At 33.5% G+C, this 9,703-nt stretch overlaps 1 protein-coding gene across 2 annotated transcripts; it reads right to left on the bottom strand.

The window, feature by feature from the left end:
• Positions 1-3,811: 3,811 nt before the first annotated feature.
• LOC110719457 (stress-response A/B barrel domain-containing protein UP3-like) lies at positions 3,812-8,335 on the bottom strand. Of its 2 annotated transcripts, none has more exons than XM_021898408.1 (11): positions 8,177-8,335; positions 7,843-7,936; positions 6,633-6,760; positions 6,311-6,450; positions 6,075-6,143; positions 5,388-5,526; positions 5,145-5,207; positions 5,028-5,071; positions 4,426-4,560; positions 4,229-4,329; positions 3,812-4,127 (listed from the first exon to the last, which is right to left on the bottom strand). In XM_021898408.1, the coding sequence occupies exons 1-9, from the start codon at positions 8,289-8,291 to the stop codon at positions 4,474-4,476; spliced, it is 879 nt and encodes a 292-aa protein (XP_021754100.1). In that variant the 5' UTR covers positions 8,292-8,335; the 3' UTR covers positions 3,812-4,127; positions 4,229-4,329; positions 4,426-4,473. The 2 variants fall into 2 exon arrangements, with proteins under 2 accessions (XP_021754100.1, XP_021754098.1); XM_021898406.1 differs by having other exon boundaries at positions 4,229-4,286; positions 8,177-8,334.
• Between the last annotated feature and the right edge of the window lie 1,368 nt (positions 8,336-9,703).

Genomic DNA, 9,703 nt, shown 5'->3' with positions numbered 1-9,703 from the left:
TGTCATCAATTGTGCTAATGGACCCGCGCTAGACGACTGTGGTCTATGAAGCCAGTGATTTAATTTTGTCATCCAAATCCTTAAAAATGAATACGAAGTACTTGTATTACTTAAATTAGGTATCAAAAAGAATTTTAATAAATATTCAAATATCTGAAATTTTTTTCATATACAATATTCCAAGCTTTAGGTTTAGCTAGCTCAATGGCCAGTTAAAAATTCCCGTCTAAAAAAAAAGACTAGATGAAAATTCTTATTGCACCCGATGTATCAAGAGTTAGTTGCACTAAAAATATGTATTTCTTTTGCTTATACGATGATATTTGTTCATTTAGAAAATATCAATTGAAAAAAAAAACTTAAGCACACCTATTTATATACATTAGGTTGGATATTATATAATTTTTTTAATGGTATATTTTATATCCATACGCGGATGTTATTTAATTAATTAACGTCTATTCTTGACAATTCTTCACATAATCACACTAATTGCCAAGTAATACAAGAAATAATTGTGGTATTAATTAATAAACAAGTTCAAAAGGACTAAGGTTGATCCGACATACATAATTAAACAAGAGATACGTGCTTGAATTAAAATGTTTGACTAGTTTACTTTGGTTGGTTAAATATTTCTTTATTTTATTTTGGCTTCATTCAAATTGCTCAAACTTGCAAGACTTAAACTCTTATGATTTGATAATCATACCTGTATTTAATTGAAAGTCTAATCTTAATTACGATAACTAGACATTAATTATAAATACCATCTGACTTTTTTTCATTGGTGACGCAAAAGTAAATGTCATGAAAACATGCTTCGTATATTGTTAGCTTATGTTTTAAGATATTGTATTCTAGACTTGAACTTGAAATCTGTCATTTTTTTAATAAACTTATACTTGTATTTTCCATTATAATAGGGAATCATTATTAACCTAATACGAAGTACGTAGCATATTAATATGAAAATGTTGGTTGATTAAAATATTCCTTTTGTAGCTTTCCAAAAAAAAAAAAATTCCTTTTGTAAGAGTGTAAGACAATAATAATTTTCTTTAAAACAATTAGTATTGATAAAATTTTATGGTCGTATTTTGCTATTGGGCAACCATTAAGAAACTTTACTTACTAGATTCATGTTACAATTACAATTTCAATATCATCACATATTACTAGCAATCAGTATAATTAATGAATAAGATAAATATAATTATCAAAATTGACGAGATACAACCTTTTCTTGTTTCGCTTGAAGAATGCTTCTAATGAATAGCCAAAAAGAATTAAAATAACACTAATGACATTAGAGTGGTATATGTATCCATGAAATATATCCTCTTCGAGTCTTCGATAACTATCATAAGTAGTTGGTAAAGGAGAATTAAGGTTGGCCTAGTGGTTGGCCCTCCTTCCACCCCTATAAAAGGTATTTGATTCTCACCCAAACAAGTGAGATCCTCAATTTTTCCCTTACTTGCAAGAGAATTCTCCTTACCTAAAAACAAGTATGTGGTACAGAAGTTAATCCAACTTAACTAGGGCTTTTGTATTTGCATCAGCATTGGTAGGGAGCATCCCAAACCCGTCAACTCGAATATGGGTATACTCATAATTCACAGTCTAGTAAGCTCTAGATCCACTTTACCTAAAATAATAACAATTCTCTCTCCTATCTACATTCACACACATGTGAACTTTAGGAGCCAAAAACAATGAAAATTTGGCATGAATAGTCGATAGACATGTTTTTGCCAACCGCATGAAGATTGTTCCCAAACTATGAAACTTATAAAATGGTAAGCACCGGCTTTGCCTTACCTTTATTATCCGTCAAAAACCAAATCTATAAACTATGATGAAAACTTTGAAGTAGACGTGAGCATTAACATGAACATGATGAGAAAACACTAAGATAAAGTTTATAAAAAACTTATTACAAGTGGTATTGTCAACGATTAATACGCCGTCTGTTCAGTCTATTTAGACGGCAAAAACATGTGATACGGCATGGTACAACGACATGTTATTACTCTGCCACGTGTCGGCATAATGTGCCACCTAATTGATATTAATTAGGCTGATTAATTAATTAATTAATCTTACTCCTATTAAATATGTCAAGAGTCAACTCTTGGTTCTCAGTTTGACTAATGGGTTGTTCTTGTTTACATTAACACTCTAATGATTTGAAAAGACTGCGTTACCCTTCGTCTGATGTATAATGAGAATTGATTTGGTGAGATGGGGATGGGTTGTTTTGTAATTTTAGACCTGTATTAATTGAATTTTGGCTCCTATCTTCTGTAACATACTATATTATAAAGCTTTTATAACCACCTCTTTTTAGCAAACTCTTTAAAAACTCAAACCAACTTCTTTTGCACTTCATCATATCTTTTCCAGGCTAACTCAAACCACAATAACTTTCATGGGATTTCATACAAGTACAAGGATTCCCATCCTAATCTTCATCATCTTTCTGTCTTTCCATCTTTCGAGTTGCCGGCGAATACTGAAGGATCAGAGCAATGAACAACCACAGACAGAGCAGCCAAGCTCTGAAGCTACATGGCAGTTCCTTACAAATGCTCCCAAGGGATCCAACAGCAATGAACAGGTTTACTGGGATTCATTTCGAAGTGTTCCAGGCGGTCCGAACCCCCTCCATAATTGATCAGCTCTAGCTATAACAGGAAGTTAGCTGTTTTAGATATACTTTTTTTCTTCTCTTATTTCATAGATAGTTCAGTAGCATGAATTTTGTTTATTCTTTATTTCTGTATACAACCATATATATATAGTGTATTGTATTTATTACAAGCTTATACTGTACTACATTAGAAGGATTTTATATTTTTTGTATGCTACAGAAATCTGCAGCAAAGTTGTCCTGTGTATAAAATTTCTCAATGGTTATATTTTAACTTATTTTTTCAAATCAATCATTTATAGCTCAAAAAAGTTACGAGAAAAATATATAATAAAATTTCTGTTCCTTTTTTCCTTAAAATTTACCAATTCCTTTCAGAATATAATTTTAATGAGATAAGGAGAGGGAGTGGAGGTGCTGATAGCCTGATAATGTAATAGTGACAAATATAATACTAAAATATATATATGTAGGATGATGAAAGTACAAGAGATGGACAACTATAGTGAGTTCTTTACATAAAAAATTTGGAGGTAGTGTGCAGAAAGTCAGGTTTTTAAGCACACCAACATGACATATAACTGAATTTTTCAGTTAATGATCAAGGGAGAGGGGCCGTCTTTTAGTATACCAATATTTCCTGAATTCAATAACTTAGTTGGTAGAACCGTTGAAGCATTACTATATTACTTTAAAAGCGGCCTGGTTCTGGACCGTATTGTGGAAATCCTCAGACCAGTTTTTGTCTACAGTTTTGAGGGGGGGTGGGGGGAGGGGTCTGGGGGATAAGGGAACCGGAGACCCCTTTCCCAAGAGCCCGAGGGGAGTAAGACTTGACCTCCAAGTCACAAGTTAAAATACATACCGAGTCAGTAGAAGCATTACTGTCTAACCTCTAGTTGCAGGGTCTAGCAAATTAGCAGAAAAATAAAAGAATGACTCAGTAATATAGACATCTTTACGACATAAAATGGTTTTATTTATTGGTACATGTAAATAAATGTAGGCTCAATTTACAAAATTGTCAAAAGTAAAAGATATAATAGTAATCAAATTTGCACATTGAATTAGTCATATACTCAATAAAGATAACCAAAAAATGATAAAAAGAGGGATTAAAAGTAAAGTCACTAAGATCTAAGACAGTATTTTGTATGAATGAAATCACTGCATTATCCGTAAGCTCGCAATTAAATTCTTTTCCTAGTTTCAAACAATACAGTAAACCAGATTGTGACTGAAAAGATAGCCATTTAATCAAATAGTGTAACAGGACTAGGACCCCAGTTCAAAAAGCCTAATCCTGTGTAACATACCCACCAAAGACAGCAACTTATTTCATATTCCTTTTTTTCCAATTACGAAACTTCAAAAGAGACTGATTAGAATGTACTTAACTATCATTCACCGGGTATCTTTCCAAATTCGGCAATGAAGTAGGTCAAACATCATCACTCTAATGAAGAAAAACCTGCAAAAATTAAACACGTAACTATTCAGAGCCAACCAATCACGAATATGAAGCTCCAGATAATAAGTCAGTATAAGCAAAAGATAAGATTTCCAGCTTACGTAGGCCAGAGAGACACATCAGATTGAGGAAAATATTGTTTCAGATCTTTGAATCATACTGAAAAGACACAAGTGAAAGTGTCAAAATGTGGAAGAACTACCTGAAGTCATGAACAATAGAGAAAAAATAAATAAATAAATAGCTGGTTTCAATAGAAAATATTGATAACTGGTCAGATATATGAAGTTGCCATTACCAGAATTATTATGCCTTCATCTATAATCAGAATGCACATACAGCTGCCCTACATGAGTTCAGTGCCTACTGGATCCACGAGAAAATGGAAAGAAAGAGTATTCTGGCTGATTGGCAGCAATTTTGATTCCCATATCTGTTTATTCAAAGTTTGCCAAAAAAAATATGATGATAACTTGCTGCACTGTACTATAATAACCCATGTCATTGTTCAACAAAGTTATAGTACTTACTATAGAAGTAGAAGAAAACATTAATGGTCATGATATCTGCTTTAATTCTAGCGCCATGCTCAGCTAATTTTCACTTTTTTGTTTTAATTTTTAGAAAATTAATACCATCACGTAAATCTTCATAGAGTAGGTCGTTTGGCCACGCATAAGAGAACCCTAAGGTTAGCAAGAAAGAGTTCAAAGAAAGCAGAACATATTCATGAAAAGTTGATCTACTGAAGGTGTATGGCTTTCACTTCACTAGAATGGAGGAATCCATCTTACAAACTGACCAACACAAAGGTTCCACAGAGATCAACCGGGAAGATTACATCCCACCAGTCAGATATTTGCATACTTAACTATATTGATAATTGATAAATGGTCTTACATGTTTATACTCTGAACTTTCCATAAAGATCCTCTGAGCTTCAACTGCAAAATAACATCAAAAGTCAGCTCCAACTTTAACAATTCAGAAGAACATAACCTGTGGAAAAAAACTCACCAGAGCGGAATCGTATCACTATTGCATGAGTGTAATCCTTGCTTTCAGAGTTAAAATTACTACCTGAGAAAAAGCTGAAAGGTAAGCAGGCATATATTATGTATGTTGTGAATTTGTAAAATAGGTAGTGTATATCTGTAATCATAGAAGCATTTCCTGTTTAAAATATTCGGTATATTGGATTCCAGAAAAAGCTTCCATGTTTCCTCAGAGTCAGAGGAATGCATTAGGTTTAAACTACACCTTGAGTAGACTGGACGATCAAGGAGGGAAACTCGAAGGCCAAGTTTGCAAGAGAGGTCAACACATCTTCTGCTGGTCCATCTAAAGCGCTCTCATGAAACTTAATCAGAATCACAAACTCCACTCCGGAATTAAATTCCTGTTACCCAGGACGATATAAGTCAGTTTAGTGACCATCTTGAAGCTAAGAGCAATCCTTAGGAGAGAATGTTACAGACTCAGATTTGCCTAGTCTATAAAAAAATAAATATAAAACCCTAAGGTAATGTCATTTTTACTAATATCTCCTATTATTTTTGAAAAAAAGTTAAAAGAGGAGTAATGATCATTAGTAGTTGTTCATTTTGATTCATCTATCCTGTTTTATCACCTAATATGAAGTGATTTTCTCCTTCCCTTTCACGTTTCCTCTCATCTTGACCATCTTTCTATTGCTACAACCTGCATGAGTCATATGACTATGCACTAGTTTATTGTGATACATTAAAGATTTTGCCAAACTCAAATAGCTATAAAGACCATCAGTCACATAAGATTGTTGAATCAGAGTTGGCTTTATGTATCCTTCTAAGCCACAATAGTCAATCTTACCAACTTCAATTATTAAAATATAAAAAGGGTATTAACATCAGAGCCCAGTATTTCAAACTAGTGCATAACTAATTGTAGGCGACACTAAATCCCAACCTCTCCTTTCCGAAAAATGGCAAGGATATCATCTTCTACTTCAGCTTCAAAATCCACATATAGCAAATCCTGTAAAATTGTAAACAATAACTTTTAAGTAGCAGTAAATACCTTTTGTCAAAAAAAAAAAGGCAGTAAATACCTCAGTTAATCTAACCACAAGTAAAGAGACAGCTAAAATAGTGGAAAGGTAAGTTGGAATAAATAAGCTTTGAAATTTACATTGCAGTGCATACATGACAGAAAGGTGTAACATGCTCCTTGAGAACACGCAAATACAAAGGATTCTCATAAAATTTTGCTAGGTCTTCCTTTCTCTGGAAACGCATGAATACACCATGGCTGTAATTTACAGAATTTTGATCTGACGTCCGTCCTACAGGAATCATTGATATAACTTCCAGAAGTCATACAACTAGCATAAACCAACTATGATATTTTTCATGCTTATCTATCAACCATATAAAAAGATATTGATGATTTGTAAGGATAGCTAATTCTGAAAACAAAGCACAAATCTGTAAGCATGTAGTCCTATAATGTTTGATGTTTATTTACCTAAAGATATTGCCACTATGCCAGCCATATGATACTGAGATGTATAAAGGTTGTCCAACATATCTTTCTCTTGCTCATCAGATAAATTTTCTTTTGCTCTCAGTAAACATAAATGTTCCACAACTTTCCTGCAATACAACGATGGAGACACAAAGTCCATAAATTGGAAATAATATCTCTTACGGAACAAGGTTTGCAAACCAAAACCACACTACTCATTGGTTCAGCCAACACAACTGAAGAAAAGGTTGATTTCTTACAGCTTTCTCTAGCCCCTAATCTCACTATATTTTGCCAAATAAAATGACCTATGAATTCGACAAATCTTTTGTGTCAATAACCTCATTTACAATTTTCCTATCAGGTTGATCATGATTTTTCTAACATGCTTTTTGATCTGGACTGACTTTCACACAGCAAACTACATTGTCTATATTTTTCCTTGGCTATATGCCTTGATAGATTTACCCATTATCGAATTGAGTGAGTTGCAAGTCATTATGACAAAATGGAAGAATGGAAGCAATTTCAACGTCTCCAATTTAATGATAACCATAGCATGCAAGACTGGAATACCCTAACTTGAGCTGCCTTTAATCTTTTAAAAATTGAATACACTTCAAAAGATTAAAGGCAAGGTACATTTGGTTGGACAGGGAGTGATCTTGGGAAAAATGATTTCTGAAATTCCCCTACACAACGGGAGGATATTCAGTGAAAAATTTCTTATCCGAAGAGCGAAAAATGTTTCCAAATTTTTTTTTAAAAAAAAATCACAATTTTTTTTCAAGAACTCACCCTTCTTCTCTCAATCCCTCTCCTCTCATTCTTTATATCTTCTTTTCTGCACTGATTTCCTCATTCGTTCTCCCTCGTTTCTTCTAATCAAATCCATCTCGGGTCAACAAACACTACCACTGCTACTATGCTTGCTCACTCTTATACACAGAATCGGAATATATAGGAAATTTTAGCCACAATCCAAACAATCGAATTAACTTAAACTTAGTTGTCCTCTATATAAAATTTCCAGGAGAATTACATTTCTTATCAGAAACTAAGCACATTGCATCAATAATTCAATACATAGCCATTTAAACTAGAAAATAATTCAATTTACCATGCAATCACTAAATTAAGTTTAATTGAACAATTATTCTAGAGATTTTAAACTAAGATGACAAGCTAAAAATTAGGGAAATAAACCCACCTTGTTCGTGCAACATCATTACTTGAATTCTGTGATGAAGAAGCCAAACAAACACCTCTTTTTCTTCTTCCACCCCAATACTTCATTTCTAGAGCTGAAATTGGAATCAATTTTTAACATCAACCCTAGTAATTTTACACGAGAATAATTCTTAATTAATAGTTTCAAATTGAAATTTAAATGTTGCCAAGCATTATCAAATGTAGAATTTTATGATCAATTTTTAAAAAAAAAAAATTAATTTGACAGAAATATAAGATTATGATAGATTAATAATACAAAATAAGGAAAAAAAAATGAAGGAATAAAGAAGAGGAGAGAGAATGTTACTGACAATATGAGTTGAGAGAGAAGTAAGGAAGGGAGAGACATGGCATTGCAAGAGAGAAGGAGGAGGAACAATGGAGGTTGTGAGCTTGTAGATTAACGAGTGGACTGTAAACTGCCATAGCTTTGGCGCCTTATTAATCCTCATGTTTAGCATTTTAGCTAGCACTGTCAAAAACCGAACCGAACCGGTGAAACCGAACCGATTCAAACCGATCCGAATGAGAACCGAACCGATTAAAAACCGATTTTTTGAAACCGAAAACCGACCCGAACCGCATTTTAGTAAACCCGAAACCGAACCGATCCGAGTAATGTTAAACCGTTTTAGAACCGAACCAAATCTAAACCGAACTGGAAAGGAAACCGAACCGAAAATAAACCGAACCGTTTCTAACCCGAAACCGTTTAAACTGGCATAAAAACCGTTATAAACCGAACCGTTATAAACCGAACCGTTTACAAACCGAACCGTTTACAAACCGAACCGTTTACAAACCGAACCGTTTATAAACCGGACCGTTTATAAACCGAACCATTTTTAAACCGAACTATTTATGAACCGAATCCTTATAAATCGAACCGTTTACAAACTACTTACTACTAGGAGTGGTTATTGGGTGGGTCAGTGTGGGTCGATGCAGATCATTTACGAAGTGAGTCGTTTGCAGGTCAAGATGAATATTTAGCGGGACATAAATAATAACCAATAACTCGAGATAAAAAAAGGAACAACATATCAATATATAATGTGACTAAAACTATTAATACTTGTTCTATGAGATTAAAACATTTTAGCAATGAAGCAACACAATATATATTAAGCATCACTAGTTCACTACAATACAACATCCATGTCTTCTTAATTAGATGCAAAACTTTCATCTATCACTTCTTTACCAATTTCAAGGACGTCTTCTTCAATATCACAATCATAACCACGTAACCAATTTTGTGTGGTCACCAACGCCTCAACATTCTTAGGCAAAAGCGCACTCCTATACTTGTTTAAAATACGACCACCCATGCTAAAAGAAGACTCTGAGGCTACCGATGTAATAGGAATGGCCAAAACATCCCTAGCCATAACAGCTAATATGGGGTACACACTACTTTGAGATTCCCAATACTTAAGAACATCGTACTTCTTCCCTTCATAAATTGGTTGTCGAGGAGTACACAAATAAGAATCAATCTCCATCGATGGTCGATTTGATGTGTCATCCTCCTCATCATCATCATTATCAACATACTAGAAAAGTTCAAACAAAATGCTTTTATTAAATAATAAAATTAAAACATAAAATTATTAATTTTGTAAACCACAATAATCAGAAATTGATTACCTTGAATATATCATCATCCAAGTGACTATTTGAATTTTCGATAACAGCTGGGATGGAGGGTGGAGCATTTGTACTTGATGTAAAACCGGAAGACAAAGAAGAATAAAAGTTATACAACTCCAAAAGAGCATCTTTAATCACCTTCGCCTTTTCAACACATGCCTCATCAACATAAAGCACTTTTAACA

Source organism: Chenopodium quinoa, unplaced genomic scaffold (genome assembly GCF_001683475.1).
Source record: "Chenopodium quinoa cultivar QQ74 unplaced genomic scaffold, ASM168347v1, whole genome shotgun sequence".
Classification (NCBI taxonomy): Eukaryota; Viridiplantae; Streptophyta; class Magnoliopsida; order Caryophyllales; family Amaranthaceae; genus Chenopodium; species Chenopodium quinoa.
The sequence above is the reverse complement of the archived record's forward strand: the minus strand, read 5'-3'. Positions and strand labels throughout refer to the sequence as shown.

Coding starts and splice junctions, on each gene's coding strand:
- LOC110719457 (XM_021898408.1), bottom strand. CDS start 8,291: ATGGCAGTTTACAGTCCACTCGTTAATCTACAAGCTCACAACCTCCAT. Junction 6,761..7,842: donor AATGATGTTGCACGAACAAG/GTGGGTTTATTT, acceptor GTTGTATTGCAG/GAAAGTTGTGGAACATTTAT. Junction 6,144..6,310: donor ATGTTACACCTTTCTGTCAT/GTATGCACTGCA, acceptor ACAATTTTACAG/GATTTGCTATATGTGGATTT.